This window comes from Chamaea fasciata, unplaced genomic scaffold (genome assembly GCF_029207755.1).
Source record: "Chamaea fasciata isolate MVZ Bird 193981 ecotype frontalis unplaced genomic scaffold, bChaFas1.0.hap1 SCAF_3, whole genome shotgun sequence".
NCBI lineage: Eukaryota > Metazoa > Chordata > Aves > Passeriformes > Sylviidae > Chamaea > Chamaea fasciata.
The window spans coordinates 53,499,391-53,523,572 of record NW_027094088.1 but is presented as its reverse complement, the minus strand read 5'-3'; the positions used below and the strand labels follow the sequence as shown (position 1 = coordinate 53,523,572).

At 41.0% G+C, this 24,182-nt stretch overlaps 1 protein-coding gene and 1 long non-coding RNA gene across 2 annotated transcripts; one reads left to right on the top strand and one right to left on the bottom strand.

Annotated features, from left to right (window-relative positions):
• Positions 1-5: 5 nt before the first annotated feature.
• LOC136286907 (uncharacterized) lies at positions 6-1,678 on the top strand. The gene is made up of 3 exons (XR_010720018.1): positions 6-55; positions 600-1,363; positions 1,599-1,678. It is a non-coding gene; the product is annotated as an uncharacterized lncRNA (long non-coding RNA).
• TMEM242 (transmembrane protein 242) lies at positions 1,430-24,182 on the bottom strand. The gene is made up of 4 exons (XM_066179040.1): positions 23,987-24,182; positions 22,084-22,184; positions 17,338-17,475; positions 1,430-3,005 (listed from the first exon to the last, which is right to left on the bottom strand). Exons 1-4 carry the CDS (start codon positions 24,120-24,122, stop codon positions 2,907-2,909), a joined length of 474 nt encoding a protein of 157 aa, XP_066035137.1. The 5' UTR covers positions 24,123-24,182; the 3' UTR covers positions 1,430-2,906.

Below are 24,182 nucleotides of genomic sequence, written 5' to 3'. Positions count from 1 at the left end.
GAGAGGGGGAATCATGAAGAAGAAGGGTCCTGGGGCAGAGAATCACTGCAGTGAGGTCAGTCTGGGTCTGCAGTTAGAGCCTGTTGGAACCTGCAGCCATAATCTAGCTAGGTGAAAGCCTGCAGTCAGGGTCTGCAAAATGATACATGCAGGAAATAACCAGCAGGCAAGAGGCTACAAGGGAAACCTACAGCAGGAGCTTGCTGCAGCCAGAGTCAGTGAATAGTTAGAGTCAGGACAGCTGAGCTGTAAAGAGGAGTAAACCAGGACCCTTTTATGCTGTGATAAACAAGAAGTCTGTGTCTTGGCTCATTTCTATCCTTTAACGAGAGGTCTGCTGCAACAGCCCATTGATTTTTTTGCCCCTGGATCTGCTTCTAGTACTTAACTTCTGAAAATTTTTAGGTCTTTTTTTAGTGTCTCTTGTCTGTTGTTGGGTTTTTTTGCCTCATTTTATTTACTCAGTTTCATTAACTACATACACTATGGTACCTAGCTGGTTTTGGTAAACTAAGTACTTTTCACTCTATTTGTTCTACATTTGGTTGTAGTTTCCAGTAACTCTTTGCTAAATAGAAACTCTTTGCATTCTTTCATAGAAAGAAAAAATGACCCATCACAAAACCAGCAGAATGTTTACCAAGAGAACTGCACACTGCAGTAACAAATATCTAAGATCTCCCGTGTTTTTCATGTCAACTGAGACTTGATTTATGCTTGCACTCTTCTACATAAACTCTTATCTAGAGAAAATCCATTTCCAGCCAAAAGCACAGAATGAAGATTGGAATATGATGATCTAGGAACTCCTCTCTCTTTGAAACATGTTTAATGCTTAGCCTTACACCTCAACATGGATTTATTTTATCACTCTGTACTTGCCCTATAAGAGTGATTCTATTTTAAAGATTTGTCTGTATATTTCACTGTTACCATTTTTTGAAGAGCATCGTCTGGTATGTCCTTGTTACTGGGTACCCCCAGATTTACTTCAACTGATCTGTCAAAGAATTTTTTTTTATTTTTATACTACTGTCACCCTAATCCAATGGCTAACTATTTCCAGAAGGGACAGTTCTCTTATGCCAAGACTCACTACCTACCTAATCCTTAGAGGTCTGAAGTGCTAGAAGACCACTCCTTATCCTTCTGAGTTTCTCCTGCACTATATCCATGTGCAGTCACTGTGCTGATGGGGGTAAGCAAGGGTAGGACTGCTCTCTCCAAAGGCAGCCAGCAGGCAGGACAGATCTGATGCCTTGTACAACTCCAGGGACAGCCATTCACTTCAGCACAGGGCAAGCCACCCTCTGGCCAGCCTTCCTCCATTGAACATGCAAGGCACTTTGAATGACTGATTTAGGTGAGTTATTTAACCCAGATAAAGATGACCCAAATCCCACCTTAGAAACTAAAAGTAATCATAATGTGTGATGTGATTTGCATTTATTTAGTCCACTTCAGTATTTGACCAGCTATGACACAGCTACTTGTTAAACTTGGTAAACCGTCAGCACTAATATGCTTAAATGCAGGCAAAACAGGTATCACCATTCACATGAAACTAACAAAAATATAAAAATAGTACCATTTTTCAGGTGTGTATGATGGCAGTATTCAAAATTTATTTAATATTGAATTACAAGCATCAAGCTCTGGAAAAGACGTCAACTATTACACTTCAATTGTTTTAAAGGTATTATTTTAGTGTCATGTTTCATAGGAAAACTATACTTCTCTATTATTCACCTGACATTTAAAGCTTTTTTTTTATGTTCTTTCCTAGGAATATAAAGACTTAAATCACAGAAGACAAGTTTTAACAGGACTTTATTAAATCTGACAACTGACTAACTGCACTTTGTGCAATTAATAAGAAACTCTGATAATTGAGCAACAAAGGACAGTTCACTGATAGCACTTTTTTATTTCTGCAGTTTTACGTATCTTCAGTTCTGCAAGTACAACATTTGAGTAAGACATTACCCATTCTAGTTTACACCCACACTTCATGAGATTATTGCAGTGTGGAAAATGTCACATTGCTTCTCCTGGTAAAAGGGCTACAGAAATGACTGGAACACACAAAATTAGTCCTGCCCATATGCTTTCTTAGCTGAAAACATTCGCGTAGGACTGACTGGGTGTCTCCCTATTTTATACCTTTTTCATTTACTATTTCAATTGATAGACAAATATAGTAGAGACTTTTATATACGATCAGGTTCATTTTTGTGGGATCCAGTTTTTAAAAGTTAATACTGAGAAAACAGTGAACTTTGTAGAGATTTCTTCTGGTGCTCTGCAGAGGAGCTCATAGGTCACTGCTTGCGTGTTGGGTTTTAAACTTACCCTTCAGACATACAAAAATGATTTAGATACTTTCTCTGTTGCAAATTCAAATACGTCCTTTATTTTTGAAGAGTACACTATATGCTTTACCCTCAGGACCAACAAGAGATCTGTTGTGATTGATTTGATGGTTATATTCCTAATAGGAGAAGTCACTGAAAGTACTGTTCTTCTTTCCTAGAGAAATTTCGTAAAATTCTTCTTGAAACACAGGATGGGACAGGAGTTTACTGGGATTATATTCATGTATTTACTAATCAAGATTAGTTTCTTCTCTAACTCTTCGAAAAAGTCTTTTATCCAGTTGAATCCAACTTATCTTGGAGGGTTCATTTTCTCATGAATCAACTATACCAAACATGCTGAAAAGTACGGTACAAATTGGTTTGGTTTGAATTCCCTTGCTCCTGGATGTTAACTGGCATTTCCAGGTTCAGTGCACTCCGTCAGCAACTTGCTCAGTCTGAGTCTTCTTTGTTTTCCAGAGGGGACACTTCTGCTACTTCCACTCCTGTTCTTGCTGAAAGAGACATCTCCAAATGGCTCTGAGTCTTTCACTTGGATTTAAGTAAGTCTTCCCATTCAACGCTGGACTCACTATTTTTAGGAATTGCTGGAAAGATCGACTGCATCTTACTTTGGAATTCTTTCATCTATAAAACAGATTTAAAAATAAAATCAGTTAACTGCTACTAATGAACAAATGAAGTACTACCGTGAACCCCAGGCTTATCCCACAAAACAAGCTGTGTGAGGTAAAGAATAAGTAAAAAGGTTTTAAAACAGTAAACTAGGACTTTCCCTCTGATTATGTTGGTTCAATTAACAAAGTGAAAAAAAGCATGAAGGGACACACAACAATCACCCTTTCTAATGCACCACACTGGGGTGCCTGATTAGGAGTGCTTGCCTGAATGATCCATTGCTGTTACATGAATTATTATACATACACACACACAGAATATTTTTGTTTAGAGGGAAATTACCTCCACAGAATGTGCCCCTATTTTGACTGCAGTGCCTTTTTCTACACTTGTAATGGAATAAAGGTCCAATAGTCTCTTCAAGGATTTTAAACCAAGGGCTAAAGAAGAATACTGTTCAGCTCTTTCAGCTTCGGTTTATCCCACCATATGGATAAAGGTGACAAAACAAAGTCTCATTCAAATGTATATAACAGTAGGAAAGAAGACAAGACTCCTAACGATATACAGAACTAAACTTTTATTGCACTGCTGTTAAAATGCTGTGGAAGAAGAAGTATATCCATATTATGTAGATATAGATTGATAAATGATATTTATAATTTATATTTTTGCTAAGAATTTTATCACCAATGTCTGATTCAATAGTCCTGGAATGCCAGAACCAAACATTCATTTAAATAAAAATCATTTCTATCAGAATATTTAGATTTAGCGAGCTTCTTCCTTTCAGGAGTTTTGCATGTATTTTTACATGTAATATATTTTTAAGGGATAGGCATGGAAAAACCAGATCAGTGCAAATCCTGTTACACAAACAGCAGGATGTACAGGGGAAGTTGTGGTCTGCTATTTTTAGGAAGCTCTATGACAGAATCTGTGACATTCACAAAGAGAAGACAGGATGTGGTGGTATTCAAGCACTGGATGCAATGACCTCTTGAAGAGCAAATGCTGTCTCAGGCAGAATGTCCCACAGAGAGGTTCCAGGAAATCTAGATATTCCAAACAGGCACACAGGCATCTACTCTCATATGCCTATGGTTTGTGTGTTATGGGTCATCAGTATTTATACAAGTGCCTCTGGGTTGTTTTCTCTTCAAGTTCTGTGTAGGAATAATTCTGATGAAGAATTGGTACTTCTTTACAGACATGCTACTGGAATGCAATTATTCAATGCAATGCAATTTACAAAGAAATGACCAGCCCTTTAGTAAGACAGTAGCTAACTATGATGGATGAAAGCACTTCAGAACCCTAGTTTTTGTGTAATAATGCCTGGGTACTGCTAATCAAATAAAATATATGTTATATAAAGTAGGAGGAAAATTCAGAGCCAAATTACCCTTATTGCTTTTTCCTGATTTTGTTCCTAAGTAAAACTAATTCACTCTCTGTTTCATATTTCGCTCTGATCAGATAGTTGTTTTGATTAATTATTCCTTCTTGGTTTTTAAAAATCTTGGCCATCACCCACAATTGTTCCTAAACTAACATTTTTGCTTCTCAGTGAAAACTGAGAAGCTCTCATAGACAGCAAATGTTTCCAAGAATAATAAACACCAGTATCAGAGCTGACGTAGAGGAACAGCCCAAATTACATTAAACAACTGCTGCCAATTCAATACAAGTATTTACAGTAGGAAATGTTTTAAGAGCTTTGGCTTAGCTGTTTTTTCCAGTCCTATGTAATTAAGTTGTCCCAGCTCACTGATGGGCGGAAAGTATTCAATTTATTTAACATTTTTTGCTTCCTAAAGAGTGATTCAACTCTTCTACTCTTTCACTCTAAGTATTATCTGGATGTCTGGAACACAGGAATGGTCAAATACTTACCTGATGTAAAATGCTGTAGCTCTGTTGATATAACCAAAGATAAAACATTCAGCACCAGCCAATGCGGATTTTCTGGCTGCTTCTAAATCCAGACTTAAATTTCTCTTCGTGTAAAATTTAAATGATGCACTCATAAGCCCTAGAAGACACCTCTACCCCACTGAAGATGCACAAAACCAAAGGAAAACAAAAAGAAATTGTATAAAGCCTCCAAAAGGAAGATGATGGGTGGAACGACTCAGAAATCTGCAGTGATCCCTCACTCTGCCAATAACCTCATAATTACTAACATGCCAAACCCTAGCTCCTGAATGCAAAAAGTAGTCTTGTCTGGGAAATAAAACACTACAACTTGGTTCTGAAAGAAAAAAAAAAATATTTATTTAGAAAGCACTGAAACACTGCTAGCAGTCACAGATTTAAGAATATTAGATTGATTTCTGTCCCCCCAGAACATCAATTTATGTTCTGCAGGTAAAAGCAACTAATTTCCTGGAAAAGCAGTTTTTTCTTAACACGTGGATCAGATCTGAAATATTCAATGTCTTTCTTTTGTTTTTAAGACTCACTGAGAAATTTCCTCAGCCTTGTCTTCTCAGACTTTGATGCTTATTTGTAAAACGACTCTGAAAGTGACGCCAGACCCAGTGTTTCATTTGCCACTTCCTCTCTCGCCTGCCGTTTTCCACACGCCTGCTCTGCACAAAAATAGTTTTTCACTGCAATTCACAACTTTGACCATGTTTATGTTTTTCCACAGATTTTCTTCCTTTGTGATTCCTGGACAGTGATCTATTTCAATAAATCGGAATGCCAAGCTGATCGCTGCTGTGCATTGTCTTCTCAAGTGTAACACTTCAGACTGTCAGCTCTTTAAGAAGGACATTACCTGTAGAGACTGGTGTGGGCCTCATTAATACATGATTTCACAGTATGTCTAAAATGTGGCCAATTTCTTCCCGGTACAAATGTCACAGATGCTAACTCTCACTAGAAGTTCTCATTTCTATAGCCCTTAAAAGATCCTACTGCACCTGATTATTTCTCTCCACAACAGTTTGAGTTCTCACCAGTAAGACATTAAGCAACTTAATTAGTACCACTCACAGACTCCTATTTTCCCCCTCTCATCCCAGTCCGGAAGTGCAGTCCAGTGTTTCCTTAGGGCTTTGATCAGGACCTCTAAGGTATCTTCCCCTTTCTTTCCTGTTCCACTAATAACATCAGCTTCCGAGCTTCATTCTTCATTTCCACATTTGTGCTTGGTGCTCTCCCAAATGCATTTCCAAATCCCAGTCAATGTCTTCCCTGCACTCAGCATTCCTCTAAAACTCACTTAATCTTAAACCATGGAGAAAGCTTTCAAAGAGAACTATTCTCTGATGTCACAGAACTGGTGTATACCCACAAAAAACCCCATGAAAATCGCACCCCTAAGTTCCTGTCCCTTCCCTCCTACTGACAATGGTTTGAATGCTTAGAAACCATTCTAATACCCCAATTTAGGCTGTAACTTCTTAACAGACAAACTTTATGATCTTAGAGGTCTTTTCCAGTCTAAATGATTCTGACACTTTCAGTCAGAGATATAGAGCTCAGTCTTCTGGGCCTTGACTGATCAAACTCCATTTAATATATTTTTATATTGGACTCCAAAGTACCTCACGTTGTTCTTGCTTGCATTTAGTAGACACTGTCATACTCAGCCCACTGCAACTTCAAAGTATTCTTGCACTGAATGTAAAATTTGTCCACTAAACAGACAAGTTAGTCCTTCAAGAAACTGGACTTAGCAGTGTCCAGTCCTCCTACAATGCGGTGAGCTTCTTGTAAGATGATTAATCAGCTTTATGTCCTATTAATACTGAACACTTGAGGTGTGAGAATTGGGACCTTGTCTTTACTTGCTTTAACTCTCGGAACAAACACACTTCTTGATGAGTGAAATGCTGCAATTAAGAATCTGTCTTGCCCTGCCTTTTCTTTTCAGCAGATGTGTAACATGAGATGTCTCTTCTCTTCTCTCCTCCCCTCCCAGAAACCTCCTCCTTTATTTCATCCAGATTCCACAATACTCACGTCAGTTGTCTCAAATCAAAATGCATTAATTTAATTACAAGAGCTAATGTGCTATGTACTAAGCACTGGAATGTTTTGAATAACTCACTGCAATGGCTGCCTCTTTATTATTGTCAGCCACACTGGCACTGGGGTACTCAGTTCAACTGTGATAATGTCTTCAATTAATAGCACAGTAAACCCAGCACTAAAAGCTGAATGTATTTTATCTCTTCCTGCTGCCTTCAGTACCCATAGGCCACTATCAACTGCTGCTCCTGAACCTTCCTGTACATGAACAATTTGTAATGCATTTCTTAACATTCCAGCATGCTCCATTCCTGCAGGCGACTCTCTGAAGTGAATTTCACTCAAGTGAATTTTATTTTTTTGTCACAGATATTACAGAGCTTTATGCTGTTTTTTTTCTTGCCAAATAAATTACAGTAACTGTTCTACCTCTGTCAGGCTTCTTCTAAAAGGGTATCATCTACCTTACTGCATTAAATAATCTGTAATAGCTACAGATCACTGTTATTTTCTTATCTTAACCTAATGATCCTGCCTCAGATGGCAAAAATATGGGGACCTAAAAGCATCTTCCATTTAATAATCTCTTTTTAATGTACATCGTTGACAGAATGTCACACAAAAATTGGGAGAGCACTATTACTGAGAGCACTTACATGGCCGTTCATATTAAAATGAATGGAAGAGGGGCTAAAAGAGTCTATTTGATTCCTAGAATGAAAGTTTTACGAAGAAATGTTCTCTTTAATGTCTGACATTCATAATAGGCCAGCGCAGATTCCAGGAATTATTAGTTTCCTATTTTAGTACTTGTATCAGTAAGAACAGCTTACATTAACTTCCAAGCGAAATGAGGTTAGATGCCCTGAACTGGAAGATCAAGTGGCAGCAGAATGTACATGCCCTCCGTTCTCCTCAGCCACCATCCATTTCACAAGGCATGAAGATGAGGCAGGCTGCCCTGGATTTAAAAGCATCTGTGAGGATTGCTCTTGCCACCTTTACCCAAATCTTAAAACGATTGCTGTTGCCCTTGTTAGCAAATGATTACCAAGGGCCAAGTACAGAAATAGCAAGCTATTTGTAGAAAATGACAAGTGCTGAGCCCTTGCAGGACTGGAGGAGCAGCCAGCCTGGTGGCTGAAGGTGATTGTCCTTCTCTCAGGGTAAAATGGGGCACTCACTGAGGGTCACTCTGTGCCAGCTCTGGAATAACATGGAAAATACAGCTCTGATTCACATTCTTACATCTTGCACTTCACTGGCAAAGGCATCATGAACGTTTGGATTATGCAGAACTACAGGTCTATGAAAATGGCCCTGAGAGTGTCAATTCTGGCAGTAAACAACCTAACATTTTCGATGTACTCTCACAGTACCCTGTTTATCACCTATTTGCGAATTCCAGCATTTCAGGCTTACACAGAGAAAAGCAGCAGCAGAATCGTGTTAAATCATGTAGGGAAGTCAAGAGCTCATACTGGCCCCCTGTCTCATGGAGGCTTACACACATGCCTAACCTTATGCAGTGCTGAGCACTCTCTTTGAAATTAGAGGGCTATTTACAGTGCCTAAAATGAAACAAAAACATAGACATATTTTCCCACTAATTTATCTCTATAAATCCTGTGTAAGCGGGTAAAATATATCCTGTCCTTTTTAAAAGAAAAACAACGTGAAAACAACCCAAGTGAACTTTATAGGGAGAGGGGGAGAGGACCATCATTGTTTAGAACGAAGCTGTCACAGTTCCCAAACAATTAGAAATATGTAGTAGCCTCCCACAGCTACTCCATATTCTGTCTTGAATTACTGGTGAACTACAGAGAGCTGTCAAGTCACAGGGGTCAAGCTGCCTCTTTTCCAATTACTGGGTCACATGAAGACATAAAACACATGAAATACTTTCCTCATGTTACTTTTCCATGAGTGCAGAAGACATGCTGCTCATTCATAAATGGGAAGAGAGCTGATCTACATTACAAACATGTTTTACTAGCCTCACTTTGGTTTAATTTCTGTGTGAATGTTTCACATTCATTTCAAATGTGACTTAGATCCCAAAGTGGGGAGAAGGTGCTGATCCAGTAGAAAAGACTCAAGAAAGTAAAACTGTTCTGGGTTAAGGCTAGATTATTTTGCATTAAAAAAAAAAAAAGGATGTGGTTAGCTAATTATGTTCAATTTTTTTTTTATTCACAGAGACAGTAATTTTGTAAACTGGATTCCAAAAAAAAGGGGGATTTCCTTAGGTTCAGAAATACAGGAGTGTTCTTTTCACTTTTATACATTCTCATGTTGATATTCCTGAAATAAATGTCAAGGACTTAAATTTTTGTAGTATATAGTATCTTAAAGTAAGGACTTTTGTGCCATGCAGAAAAATGCAGTGTGGATATTACTGAAGAATATGTCATTTACTTCTGGAGAATCTTACTTTCAAATCTGGATGCCTGGGAAGGACATCCGCATGGTTAGTCTATTATGGTGTATTAATGGTCGTTGCCCCTTAGTCACCCTGGGCAATTTGAGATCTTGAAATAATTTTAAATTTAAAGTAGTTAAATATCCAAATTTATAAATCTGGCTGGTTAATGGACGCAAAATCTCAGGATGAGTGCCCCAACCCTATAAACTCTTCTGTGCTGTAATTCGGATTTCTGAAATAAATTCAAAAATATGGATTGCCTGCAAGCAGGCAGTTCCTGTAAAGAGCAACCTAAGTAATATTTTTCTTCTGTATGTCCAGGAATTAATCATATGTATCATCCACAAGTGCGATTGAAGGTAGGGGAAAGGGCCAGCAAAAACCCAAAACTCTTTGGTGAGGCTTCGGCTTCATCGCCTTGACTGGGGCTGAATTCCATGCAGGAAGCTGTCAGAGCCAGTGTGACACACAGAGGCAGGCAGGGACAGCCAGATGCCCCCAGGCAAGCAGAGCAGAGTCTTGGCCCACAGCAGGGCATGGCGTGGCCACGCACACACTTGACACACAGGACGATGCCACGGGACCAAGATGAGGCACAAGTAACTCACACCCATCAGAGAGGCTGGATTCAGATTTGACTTGTAGGTGCACAGTTTACAGTTATATGTGGGCAAGATAAGGACCACCCCACTTGTCCACACAGGCTAACACAGAGGCATTTCAGACCACAGGCTTCCCAAGGGTTGGTGGCAGCCAACAGCTGTGAGTCTCTCCCAGAACGCAACAGCGAAACTCCTCGAGACAGCTACAGTTGCAGCCTTTCCATTCCTTGAAATACTCCCTTACAGCTGTCCCTATTCATAAAGCAGATGTAGCAGCTTTCCAGTAGGAAAATGATGTTCTCAATCCTTGAATAAGCATTCTGCCTTATCAAGTAAACAGTGAAGTTCATTGGTTTAATTTTTTCCCTTCTTGAATAAAATACTAGCAGTACGTATGTGTGGAGGCAAGTCTTCTCCAAACCAAACTAATTAGGCAATATAAGCAGCAGAGAAAAATCCAGTACAAACAGGAGGAGGAAGTGCTTACTTGTACTCCATCTTTTCTAAGAGCTTGAGTTTAAATAAGCATTGAGGAAATGAAAGCATCAAAAAAAAAGGGCAGATTTGATTTATATAGAAATATGTGATCATGAAATAGCAAGGATAAGCTGAGTTTCTACTATGCTATCAGACACAAACACGATAAGGAATAGAAATTTCATTAATAATATTTTTGCGAGGATTAAATACAACAATAATTAAAAACTAGTAACAAAATGTTTAGGAATTACTCTAGGATGACTAAGTATTTTAGGAGATATGGTGCTTTTTTAGCAACATTTGCTCATTTATGAAATGGACTAAAAATTTCAGCCACTGCAATATGCCTACATGGGGATTTATAAATCTTAGTACAATTTACAGATGCCATATTTGAAGACTTTGTCTCCATGCTCTCAGCTTCTGTTTTAAATTAATCCCTCCTTAAAGCCAATACTCCTTTGTATTTATACTGTGCCTATGACTATACTTTCACAAAATTATAACAAATATCTCTTGACATTAGCAGGCGGATGTTACTTTTGTGCTTAAAATGGTGATTCAGAGGTTAGATTTTCTCTGGAGAAAAGCAGTTCACTTAGGAAATGTTCTTACATTCAAAGCCACAAGCAGCATATATTCTCTGCATTGCTTTTAATTGTTTTAGATGTCTCTTTATGGTCATGCAATTATTTTAGACTCTTAATATTTTAAAGGTTACAATCAATGAAAACCAGGATATTTCATTAGGAGACACCATATAAGTGATAAACTAATATTTTGTAAGTATATTAGTCATAAATTTCTAAGCAATTCTGTTTTTCCAGCTTTCCACAGAACAGCAACAATCAGAATCTCACAAACCTACATATGAATCATCCCAGCCCTTCTCCTATGGGACAGAGAATGCTTTTATTTTTGAGGAAATGAAACCTAATTTATTGAGGACATGAAGAACAAGAAGGCTTTTAAAGCATAATTTATCTTGTTTGTTAATTGTTGTACACTTCAGTCTACAAGGGCTGAGGGCATTGTTCTGCTTTTAAAAGAAGGTTCATAATTGCTGGCAGCTTAAAAGAAAAAGAAAAGAACAGACATTAATAGGTATGTTTTAGTATCTGCCAAGTACTCTAAGCTGCAAGTTTAATTTAAAAGAAAGGTTTTCAACTCCAAAGTTAACTTCTGAAAAATTCTAGAAAACTTACAGAAAATGGTCACCTGCTGCAGGTGACCCTGCCTTGGCAGGGGGATTGGACTACATGATCTCCAGTGGTCCCTTCCAATCCTTATTCTGTGATTCTGTGACACTAAAATTTTTCCCAGTAATAAAAAGGTGTGGTGGATCCTAACACTAGTAGAATAGGTAAATAAAATAAAAAAGGTTTAAGTTTTGGAAACTACAATGCAAATACCTGTTTAGTTCAACTGTAACAACAGTGGGTTTAAGATGTTTTGAATATTTTACTTCTAAAATTTTTTACTGAGTGAAATGCCATTTCTTCTTTAACTGAAAATTTTAAATTTCATTGAACAGCTCATATGCGTAATGTTGAAATAAGATCTTTCAACTACTATTCAACTTTAAAATAAACCTGAAATGATAAACTGGCCTAACCCAACCTTTTTTACAAAATTTATTTCATTACTTCTGTGTTTTGCATCAGCAAACAGCCATCCCACTGCACCAGGAGTGGCCACCTATATGGTTTGGATGTTGCAAGCTCAAAACCAGTAAGGTAATTCCATGGAAGATAATACCATGATGTGGAAGTTGTTAAATAGCACATAAACTTGTTGAAAACAATGGTGCCATTTTATTTCAAGCCAGACTTATTTCATGCTTGCATTTAACATGGCATATGTCTTTCCACATTGTAAGGTGCCTCAGAGAGGAACGCTGTAGGTATGTCTGGATGAGTCTCAGATTCAGATCAGCAGTGCTCTTTGGAAGGCAATCTCCCAGTTGCCCAAGCTCCCTGGGCATGAGTCCGTGTAACTACTGAACAGTCTCAAAATGCATGACCAGTGGTTTTTTAGGGTGACACAAATATGAAGAAGCATTCTAGCTGTGCATGTAACATAGTCCAACTGCCAAGTGGCATTCAAGCCATGGGCCAAGGTCAGTGCCAGTCCAAACTTTGAAAACTCCTGGAATGGTTGTAGATATCTGGTCCTCAGCCTGCCAATGTTTCACTGCCCCAGTGCTGCTGGTCAGTGATACTCACTAATACAGATGGAATTTCTATGCTCAGAGATAATCAAAGGTGGTACAGATTTAAATATTTTCGGGAGCGATTGCAAGAAGAAAGTTAAAAAGGTCTGACACCTGATCATTTTCTGCAAGAGGTAAAATATAAGCACCATCTCCTAGGTTCTAAAAAAAGATTTCTTTTATGCTACTCTAAAATAGAACTGAAACCATTACCAAACTAAGTCCTCACTGAACCATCACCTCTTCGTTTCAGATTAAGAGTGGAATTTAGTAGCGTTTATTACTTATCAGCCTGTCCTCAGATTACAACAGTGGTAACTGCAATCAGGGAATGTTAACAACCCAACCTGAGACAGCGTAAAATCTTTTATATTCCTTACCCAGACATAAAGATCAGTTACTTACTCCCACCCCTGGGTTTTGATGCTGGCATAAAAGTAGTGGACTGTAAAGCTATAGGGCACCACCTTTAACAATAAAGCCATTTAAGAGCTGGAAATAGGCATTGCCACAGCACTGTTTTAAGTGCTAATAAACCAGAAAGATTAATAAAAAAAATCTAGAATCACCAAATCTGGTGCATCACCTCAGTGCCTGGAAGGAATCTTAACAACAACTTGCTTCTGGGGCAAACACAGGCTGGCTCAGGTGTGAGGATGAGGCATCCTGAACTGCAGCTTCAGTTTCCTTCCGCGACACAAACTGCTGAGCAACCGCGCCACTAACACAGATTAATTACAACTCATCAAGGAAATATCACTCCACTTTGTTCTTGTCGTTTCATCTCTGACTCTGGGAGCCATGACAAGATAATTTAAACAGCCACAAAGCTTAGGGTAATACACACTTTATCTATCACTCGCTGTCCCATCAATAATTCATGCTCACAGGCAACACGTATCTCACCACGAGAAGCATTTTGGCAGCCACGGCCAGGGAGGCCGCTGTGCGGGGCTTTGGCTGGGGCCAGCACGGCTTGCCCGAAGCCCGGCTGCCTTTGGGACACAGCCGCAGTCCCGGGATCAGGGACGAGCCGGGCCCTTGGCGCGGCCGCTGCAGTTCCGGCCGGCGCCACCGGGTGTCGCTGCGGGGCAGCGGCGGCGCCCCGGCCGCGCCCGGCCCCGGGGGAGCCGCCGGGAGCGGGGCCGGAACACAAAGCCCGGAGCCCAACCGGGACCGGGGCGCAGTAGCGCCTGCCCGGCTCCGTTCTGCCCTCCAGGCGTGCGGCAGAGGCTCGCCACCGCTTCCTGCCGGGCCGGGCCGGGCCGCTCACAAGGCATTCCCGGTGCAGGGGATCAGCGCCGCGCAGTACCTGACTGCACATCCCACTGCCCTCACGCCGGGGCGCGGCTGGCGTGGGCAGCGTCCCAAGCACAAAAAGCACCGAGCACACCTTGCGCTGCACTTCTCCAACCTCAGTGACTATCTCTGTTCTCCTTCTCCGGCCCAGCCAGCCCTGCCCCGGTGTGCTCCGGGCTGGCCAGGACGGGAGCTGCCCCATGGCCTCCCTGGCCACGCCAGTCCCGCGTCAGGATCTGCGGGCCCTGTTACTGCCTTTTGGTGCGACTTCGTATCTCATTTTCCACTGAGGCTTCCCGTACTTTACTCTTACACATGACTCGAGCCATTAAACACTTAACAATTCAGTCTTACTTGACTTGGAACTCCCTTTCGAACCCTGCAACTGAAAGTCACGTCCTTTACTCACCAAGAGCCCACCTAAGGAGTCACAGGGATTGAGCTGGCAAAGGATTTGAGAGAGCACTGGAGCTGAGTATTCCTACGTGCAAATGAAGCATCCTTCTTGTTTGCTAAATGAAACACCTGCACTGCTTACAGTCAGAATTTTACTATCTTTCACAATTTAATACTGAAAAACAATTTAAGATCAAGAGACTGTATTAGTTTTCAATAATGTTATCAATATTGCCCTTAAAGAAATGAAGCTGCTACCTAGCAGGGCCAGGTCACTAATTAGCAGGTCCCAGGGACAGCACGTTAATGTTAAGGTGAAGAGGCTGGGCATAATCTCTTCTTCTCTCTGTCCAGCTGCCAAAGCCTTGGATATTAAATTCACACTGTTCCTGGTATCAAAATGAGTGAAGTTTCCCCTCAAGTTGCATCTAGAATAGCACACTGATAGACTAAAGTCTGCCTCGAGTCCATAGTTTTCAAATCTTGATACCTGCTGCTAGATTTGAAATTGGGACTTGAAATTTTACTAGCAGTTTGGTATTGGAAACTTGCATGTACTACAGAGCCAGTGAATTCACAGTTCTCAAGTACACTGAAGACTCAAGACTTCTTTTTCAGGTAAATCAGTAAAAGCCTTCTTTTAAAATATTTAGCTGAAATTAAAATGTTCCATTGAAAATGTCAAGCTTAGTGCAAAACCTATGGTGTCTTCCATGATCTGAACAGTTTTGTGCAAAGAAACTTTATTTCACTCAGTCACAAATTCAGTTTCCTAAAAATAAAACTTTATTTATTTTTGTGGGCATCTAAAAATTATCAGACATAACATATACACTGCAATTTACTCAAAAAATCGGCATTGTAACTGACAGTTAATCTTTGATCTCTGCTTACATGAAAGCAATTAAGAATTTTCAAAAGAATTTTCACAATGTTCCCTAGAAATTTCAGGAAAACATATCAAATAAAAACAGGCCCTTCTGAAAATGAGCATATGTTTAAGGGTCTAATTTATTTTTAGTGCTATGAACCTCTTTGGTCAGAATATTTCCTTTTGTAACATGCTTCTTTTTTTGTACCTCCAGCAATTTTAAACATGTATCTATTTGATTTTAACAGCTATATAGTGAAAGGAAATTTAAAAGTTGCTGATTTTTGATTCTGCAGTTATGAATAGCAGTATTGTATGTGTTTCCTTTCTTCAGTGAAAATTTAGAAGTCTATAGTGAATGAAATAAATATCTCGGTGGAAAGCAGAGAGAGCTGTTCCAAATCACCTTATGACAGAAATCTACTGCCTTCAGCAACCGCAATTCTCACTGTGCACTACGGTGAAACATAAGCACTCCACAAGAGAAAACAATACTAACAGACATTTGCAAGAGCCTTTCGAACTACAGTGTCCCCCACCTCCTTTAACACTAACACAACACAGAATATAATAACCTTTCTGACCAGGAGCACTCAACAATTCTCTAAAATGCTTGCAGTTGGCTTCTGACAGAGTCCTTGCTGTCAGAAGCCCCTTGAGACTCAGACACATCCTGGGGCTTGGCCATCTCAAGCCTATGTGGGTGTTCCCTGGCAGGCAGCCTCAAGAAAAGCCTCACAGGGAAACCAGTAACTGTGGGTCTAGGCCAGTACTTCTCAAGGAAGTAAAAATTAAGCTTACCAAGAAAGAGATAGTGTAAATTGCAGATTAGGGTCAGACTCTGCTGGCCTTCAGCAGGACCAGACACTCTGACAGAATGAGAAATCAAAATTGGCAGTGTAGTGTCAAATGAGTCCTTCTGACTGGTGATCCAGCTGCCAGCAAACGGTGTGAACTGTTGCGGCTCAGCATGCAGAGAGTGTAAACTCCCATTCTTCCTCCCCCTTCCCTGACATTCCACCACAGCTGCAATGTGGACTTCAGTTTAAACAAAATGTGTTGTAGCTGCCTCCTATGTCCTACCATGCCTTTTTGGTGTTCAGCCTTCCTTTATCTGTTCCTGCTGAGAATCAACATTGAAAGCTCAGAAATAAAGGATTGTGTAATGCTGTATTTGGGCTTCAAATTGTGAGCTACAGGATACATCACCAGAGTAGACGAGAAATGAGACCTTGAATAAAGGTATTAACGAGAACAGTACTAAGATGAAGTAGTATCATCTTTCTCCTTTATGTATGTTTTGCTGAATATATAAATAATTGCCACGTAAAGTAAAGGAAGTCTATTCATTCCTAGTCCTAAAGAGGATGCAAACAGCTCTCCCAAACTTACAGCTGCAGGGGACTCTTTAAGTCATGGCTCATTACTAGGGGCAAACAAAAATGCTCATGTGAACTTCAGTGTTCACACTCAACACTGTGAAATACTGGAACATAATCAATTTGCTAAAGATAGCCGTAGTTGGTATCCTGGGATGCACAAATGCTTCCCGAGCTTCTTTGCCTTGACATGTCAAGGACTACCATTCTAATGCACAGGATACTCAATCTTCTGTCCCCTTGCTGCTTCTAGAAAGCAAGCTGGTTTCCTTTCAGTTTTTCTTACATCCTCTGTGCCCTGATGCCAAAAATAGAACCTGGACAAATATATCTATTGCTCTAAAAATAGGATTCAGGGGGGTAGCCTTCAGTTCAATAAGCAAAGCTTATAGAAAGTTTGCAGCTAACTATTTTAGTCTCTAAATTAGAACAGTGGCTCGTTTGTGAGGTATTTGAAACATCTGTGCAAATAAACATAAAGCAGGACAAAACTGTTCCGCCCCCTGAACTGCCTCCTCCCACAGCATGCCATTTTCTGCAGATGTAAGAGCACCTTCCCTGTTTGCACACATTCTGGTTAGTCATTCTATAGGTGGTGAATTCTTAGGCTGAAGTAGTATAGATCTGCCATCCCAAGGTGCATTACCCAAGGAAAAATGTGGAGTTGAGGGGATCATACTTGCTACTCACACTGTGCACGCCCAGAGCCTTCCAGATGGCGAAACTTAGCAATCCAACTCCGCACCAAGCATAGAGTGAGCCCCACCCTAGGGCTCGTAAGGCCAGTGATGAACCACTCTCTGGTAGTGCACCTGTGGCAGTAATCCCCTAGAACCAAAGATGAAAAGGTCATGACAAAGTGAATAATAACTGGGAAAAAGAAGCAAAAAAAACCCCAAACCCCAAACTAAGAAAGTTGGTGATCTGGATTTTTTCCTGACCTGCCAGTTGCACTAGTGTGGCCACAGAAAATCTTATGGCTGCCAGCACACCTTAAGAGTCAAGAAAGAGGCTGGATGAAGTGCCTGCCTCCCAGGAGCAGATTTCACTGTTGCCAGTGCCACCTGGGGATGACCTTCATTGCCCAGAAATACCAGAGTCAGTTGTTCCATGGGCACAAGAATCCAACATAACGTTATCTCACCCTTCAATTATGCCAGTGACACCTGAACATAATCACTGTATGTCACTAACTTTAGTGCTCTTTCATGGGTGGCAACCGATGGCCTGTAGATCTTTATCTGCACTTCTGGAACAGCTTGTTGAGAGCCTGCAAGAACACGAGCACCTTTCATCTGGACACAGAAATGATGTTGCAGTGACCCAGGGACTAATTTCAGAGGGCTACAACTCTGAAGAGGTTCTGGAAACTACTAAGGAAAATTTTGTAAAAGCAAACAACAACGCTGAACCCATCCCCCTGCAGAGTTCACCAAGCAGCAACACTGAAAATTCTGTGTGGTCTCCACACTTCTCATTTTTGTCAGAAGACACCTACTTTTGTCAGAAGTTTGCCATGAGACATGTCCTGAAAACATAAGTACCTTGAAAATGTTGTCCCTTGGAAAAGCCACCTAAGGCCAAGAATGCAGCCTTGGCTATGAAGGGGTCCCAACCATAAGGAAACCTCTGTCACACAGCACATAAATTGCAGCTTCCAGGAGCACCAGGCACATGCTGGGTGGCATCAATCCATGTGCACTCCACACTCACTGCCAGCCAGCCATTCTTGCCTCCCAAAGCCCACCGTAGTGCACCGACTTGGTACAGCAAAGCTTCAACCTGTGTAGCCCACAGCAGCAGTGACAGACAGAATTCTCTTGCTCACAGTGGCAACTGCCATTCAGAGCAGTTTTTTGCACTCTGAATGATCACTGTTCAATTGTTCACAACCAAACATAGATTTCAGATGGTAATTGTTAAAAATCGGCATTTATGGTCCTTACACAACTCAACAGTTCTACTTAACTGGGCATCTTGGAAAAAAAACAACTGAGTATTGCTCAGGGGTAACATAAATGAGATTGCACATGTAAAATTACAAAAAATTCTTTCATTTATAGTCTAAAATACTGAAAAGCAAAATTAACTTGTGGAAGGATCAAAAATACATTTCTCCAAATCATGCCAAAGAACTGTTCTTTTTCACTCATCACAAAGAGCGGGGGAAAAATCTTTTGTATTCTTGCTTTAAAAAAGCTTTACATTTTTAGCTTCTTTTTAAAAGATTCTCTTCTTTGATACAATTAAACATACTTAATGTCTACCACTATGGTCAGTCAAATAGCACTAGTAGTTTTTCTCCTCTTGGCTTTGTATTTATTGAAATATTAAAATGATCCTCAGACAGTCCTCGGCCGGCATTGATGCCTTCCCTTGGGATTTAGCTGTAGGCACAGCTACCCAAGGACAAACATGCACTTGGAAAGGGCACCAGCAAAACCTATCTTGAGCCTTATTCATTCCAATTTGGACATCCCAAAGTGGAAGCTGTTAACAAAAACAATGCTCTGTAAGCATACACACACACACAAACAGCAGAGATCTCTAGTCATGCTACAATATCAGGTCCTATTATCTCCTTAGCACACATAATGAACTATTATAACTCTTTTGGTAGAGACTGCTCTGAGTATTGAAATGCTGATTACTTTTGACATTTTTCCTGCTTCCATAGTCTAACCATATATAACAACACTAAGAAAAAAATGGTCCCATTTGGGAGATGGGAAATGAATGGACAAAAATATCCCCTACACAAAATCTCTAAATAGGAGTCATTATCTGTGAAAATTGCTGGCAAAACCCCCGAGTACTATTTAAATGTTTGACTGTCCCAGAAAAAAAGCAGTAAATGAAAACAACTGATCCGGTTTTACTGACTGCAGTCACATGGGTTTAGTCACAGGCTGATTCCTCAGGGTACTTAAGTACTCAGACAAAGGTTTCTGTAAACAGGACAGTTGGTTAAATGATTATCAGATACACTGTTCAGATCGTCAAGAAAGCTGATTAATGAAATGCTAAAAAATTTTAAAAGGACAATGGTAGCATGGGAGAAGATGACATCAACGAAAAAGCACTCCTAAGAGAATTGAGTTTTATTCACCAACCTGTTATTCTATGTTCAGATTGTTTTCTCATCACTATTCTTCTGTATTTAAAAAAAACCCATTCTTTATTTAAAGAAAGTTTTTAAACAATATTGAGTCTTTCTAAAAACAGGCCAAAAAAAAAAAAAAAGAACCAGGCAGAATTAGCTGATTGTTTTTTTCAAATATATGCTGCTTTTTTCATTTTGTTGGTTGTTGTTGTTTTGTTTTCCTCTGGAAGATATAAACAGGAAGTGGGAGAAGGAAAAAAATCACGTTGTTTTTTTACTGAGACACAGGCCTTGATCATGTAACTGCTCCCTTGTGCAGTGTGTGTCTAAAAGGAAGCAGTGCCTAAAATAAAGTGTGTTCAACTGTTTTGGTTGATTGTATTCAGTGTGTCCTCTCTTTTGTGTGACCTAATCCCTTGTGAAATTAAACATCTGGATAAATGCTGGTAAAACTGGACACTTCTCAAAAGGAGGCTGCTGCAGCTGAGCATTTAATTTTAACAAAAAGCCCATCAATTAACCAGGATCGTATCACCAACCCAACAGCACGTGTGTTGGTGGCTTCACTGGAACAGGAATAAATTGCCAGAAACTGAGGGCTGGTAGAATTAGTTCTTTCAAAACCAGTGCTGGTTGATGTTGGCTTGAAGTACCTGTCAAACTATGGCCTCACCTCAACGTGGATAAAAATATTACTTAGGCATTGTACGTCTAAAAAAGGTGCAATCTTCTGTAGTTATTATTATACATGATGCATTATTAAAAGTTACTGGCAGTAAGTAACTATAAATTTAAGTAAGAATGCTAATGCAAAACCTCATTGGTACCTCGGAGAGCTTCTATAGCAAGTTAAACCATTGTCAGAGTCTAGTCTTTCCTTTTTTAAACTGCTCACTGACAAGTACCTTGACAAAAAAGTATCTTTCTACACTCTGGAGCATTGAAGTTGAGGGGCCAATGAAATCAGATTTTTCCTAGCAAACTGTTGTAATTCCTCTGCACAAATAGCAGCAGACACAGTTTTCAGCAAAGATTGAAATGGTATACATCACTTGATGACATTCCTAGCATATATATTCTCAGATGTCAATGCAATGTCACTCTTGATAAATCTCACACTGATAACAGGACAGCTCAGACACCCAGGAATATGGGCAAGCTGGAAAAAATGCAGTGCTCAAGAAAAAGGAAGTTTAAAAAAAATGGTAAAAAAGGAGACAATTTCCTTATTGTAATGTATTTCCACAGCTTGTGAAATAACATCCTATGAAGTTTTCTATTTTGTCTGTTTCAAAAAAGAAACTCATGCTTATTTTTTCTGTAAAGGCAATGGATGAGTTATGACACAGTAGCCTACAGAGGAAAGTAGGAAAGCAAATGAAATGTTCTTTGACCAGAATGGGAGATTAGAAAGTGATCAGAAATGAAGGTTCTGATATAAAGTACAACAGAAGAATTTTTTTTCTCTTGATATGCATTGAATTAACTTGATATATAGAATCATAGTTTTTAAAATAAACAACAATAGATCAGTTCTTAATTCCCTAAGAACATCTGTAATACATGCTGCATTATAAGAGCTTGATGGACATGAGACTGAGCAACTTTCAGGGCCTGTTTTCACACTTCTGGCAATCACAAAGCATTAGCGAGGAAAAAAGCATCCTTCAATTAAACTTGCTGTGTTTCAAACTAATTCACCAACATGGTATAATTGCCAGCTCTCCTTTGGAGATTTTTCTTCAGAATGCACAAGTGGATCCAGTTAGTAATTGCCTAAGCTCAGATTCATTTTGGCCATAAGATCTCACAGTCCGACAGTACTTGTTCTCATCATTCCCCTTACACAGTGGGATGGGAGTGGAGAGCTTTGATTTTGACTAAATGATCCCAGTTACATACTCCACAGTTCACAGACCTTCTACCTCCTCCTTCCCATCCTTATTGCAGTCACCTGGCTTCCAGATTCACTGCAGCACTATGAAACTGCACGGTGAACTGGATCTCGGAGATGCTGCAGGCTCATGTCTTTAGTGTGTTCACATCACAGAATCAAAAGAGAGCAGTAACTGTATTTCACTATACATAAGTATTATTACAGCAAATAGTGTCAGCATTACGTATTTCACCTAATCTCAAGTACGTAAGTATTTAGCAGGGCCAACTCTGAATTGATTTTTAAATTAATCCTATGCCTGCACCAAATTCAATTAAGTTTAGTGCTCTTATCATCCACTCTGCCAAGTTCCACGTATATCACCATGTCCATTTAGCATTCAATGCATTCTTATTTCCTGCATATCACTACTGGAAAACAGCTTAAAAGAACAAACCTTACTGAACCAGTCCGGGTTCTTCTTTTTTGTCATTGCAAGTGTAGTGCCAAAACCTGCTATCATTCCTGCTGTAGCAACAGTACCTAGAAAAATTCCACCTGCCAAGAAAAGTTGAAGAAATAAAAATCAAGACTTTGTTACTTAAGGGGAAGAAAAAAACCAACCAACCTGTTTAGAAAATACAACCTGAAGAAGTAAGATCTGTCAGTACATGCTGAAGGGAGAGGCCCAGTTGTCTCCATTTTTTATGCTCAGTATGAAGAAACAGCAAGACAAAGAATCAGTTCTATGAAACAAGGCATTTTGAAAATAATGACATGTGTATGTACTTTCAAGCTACACACAAAAATTCAAATCCCAGGATGCTTTTTTTGCAGTACTTTGAAACTTCCCTCATTCCAGAGCCGGCCTACTAAAATCATCCTGTTCTATGGTGATGCCTCGCCCTTCCCCAAATGGGAAATCTAATTGGTTTTGATGCATCACTTGTGATTTCAAATGGCCACCTAAAAATGGTCACCACCAGTTCCTTGGAAGACCATTACATAAGCAACACTTGATCTTCAGCTTTATGTTTTAATGCTCTGTTTAAAATTTTGAAAAATTAAACAACTTAATTCAAAAAAATCACACTAGCAAAAGCTATCCTAAGAAAAAAAGCACTCCTTGCTTTTTAGTCCTTTCAGTGTTTCCAAAGTCATTCGAGATAACTTGATCCTTTCCAGTTCTTACACCAAAGGCTCATGTAGCCATGTCTGCCCACTTTTAAGGAAAAGGCTTGTTACAAAGACTTACTGCACTGTGGAAACCAATCTGATTCATATTAAAATTTAAAAATTTCAGGGGGTTACATGTTCTTCCTTTGCAGGTATTGATACCCATCCTGTTTTCCCTATCCTAATACCGGTTAGGTACTATCTAAAAATGGTCTGAACAGGAAGTAAGCAAAAATACTGTTAAGTTAGATCGCATTTTTTAAAAAGTTACTGATCTGATTAGTGTGATAAAGAAATGCCCTGTAATCTGTAAGGTATCTCCTCTGCCCGGGAGCACAAAGACTGCCGAATTATGCAGTCCACTAAGTTTTACATTTCCAGGTCTGGTAACCAACATTTCCCCAATTTCAGACACAATAATTGGCGGCGGTGCATCCACCCTCTGGCCGGGCCTCCCCGGGATGTCCCGAGCGGGGGCGCTGGGACAGGGCCGCCTGAGCCCCGGCCTCCGCTCCGCCGGGGGGCGCGGGGAGGCCGAGCACATACCGGGAGCAGCCCGGAGATACGGATAAAAATTACAGTGCCATATAATCATAAAGCCGCACAGCGCCCCCAGCCCGCCGGACGTGCGCCCGCTGCCCTGCAGCTGTGTGCGGCTGCGGAGATTCTGGCTCTGCCCTTGGCCGCGGTTCTCCCGGCTCGGATCCGGAAAACCGGCTCCTTCCCTCAGGGAATCCGCAGCGCTGCCTGGAGCCCGCAGGAGCCGCCTCCTCCCCAGGGCTCCTGCCCCCTCGGGCCCGGCAGCGCCGATCGCGGACCCCCCCGGGCTGAGCTCCCTCCCGGGAAGGAGGCGGCTCCGCTCAGCGCCCGTCCCGTCCCGCTCGGCTGCCGCGCCGCGCCCGGTGCCCCGGGGGAGGGCGGCTGAAGGGTGACCGGCGCCGCTGCTGCCAAGGGCGAGGGAAAAGGCGGCCGGCGTTGCAGGGGTTTCCTCGCTGCGTCCAGAAGCCTCGGCGAGGCCATTCCCAAACGTCTCGCCTTCTCCTCAGGGGCGGGAGAGAGCGGCAAGACCTGGGGCTACGGCAAGGGGAGCACGGCTGGGCACGGTCTCAGGCCTGCCGGACACGCTGCTGCTCGTCCCTGACCCGCGCAGGGGCAGGAGGGGAGGGGACGTAGGCTCTCTGCACCTTTGATTAAGAAGAGCTTGTCCTGGGATGCCGCGGAGCTCCCAGCCCCCCGGGGCAGGGACAGCCCGCGCCCGGGGTCCAGCGGCGCTGCGGCCACAGCCCCGTCACGGGCGGCCCCGCCGGCAGCCGCCCCCATGGCTCAGGGCACGGGAGGAGGCGGCGGCGGCGGCGGCAACCCGGAAGGAAAGGGAGCGGG

Bases quoted from the DNA above. Each gene is read 5' to 3' on its own strand.
- TMEM242 (XM_066179040.1), bottom strand. From the start codon at position 24,122: ATGGGGGCGGCTGCCGGCGGGGCCGCCCGTGACGGGGCTGTGGCCGCA. The intron at 22,185-23,986 runs GTGCAGAGAGCC...TTTTCTTGGCAG, and splicing joins CAAGCTCTTCTTAATCAAAG to GTGGAATTTTTCTAGGTACT. The intron at 3,006-17,337 runs GTGAGTAGCAAG...TCTGTTTTATAG, and splicing joins AGGCTCTGGGCGTGCACAGT to ATGAAAGAATTCCAAAGTAA.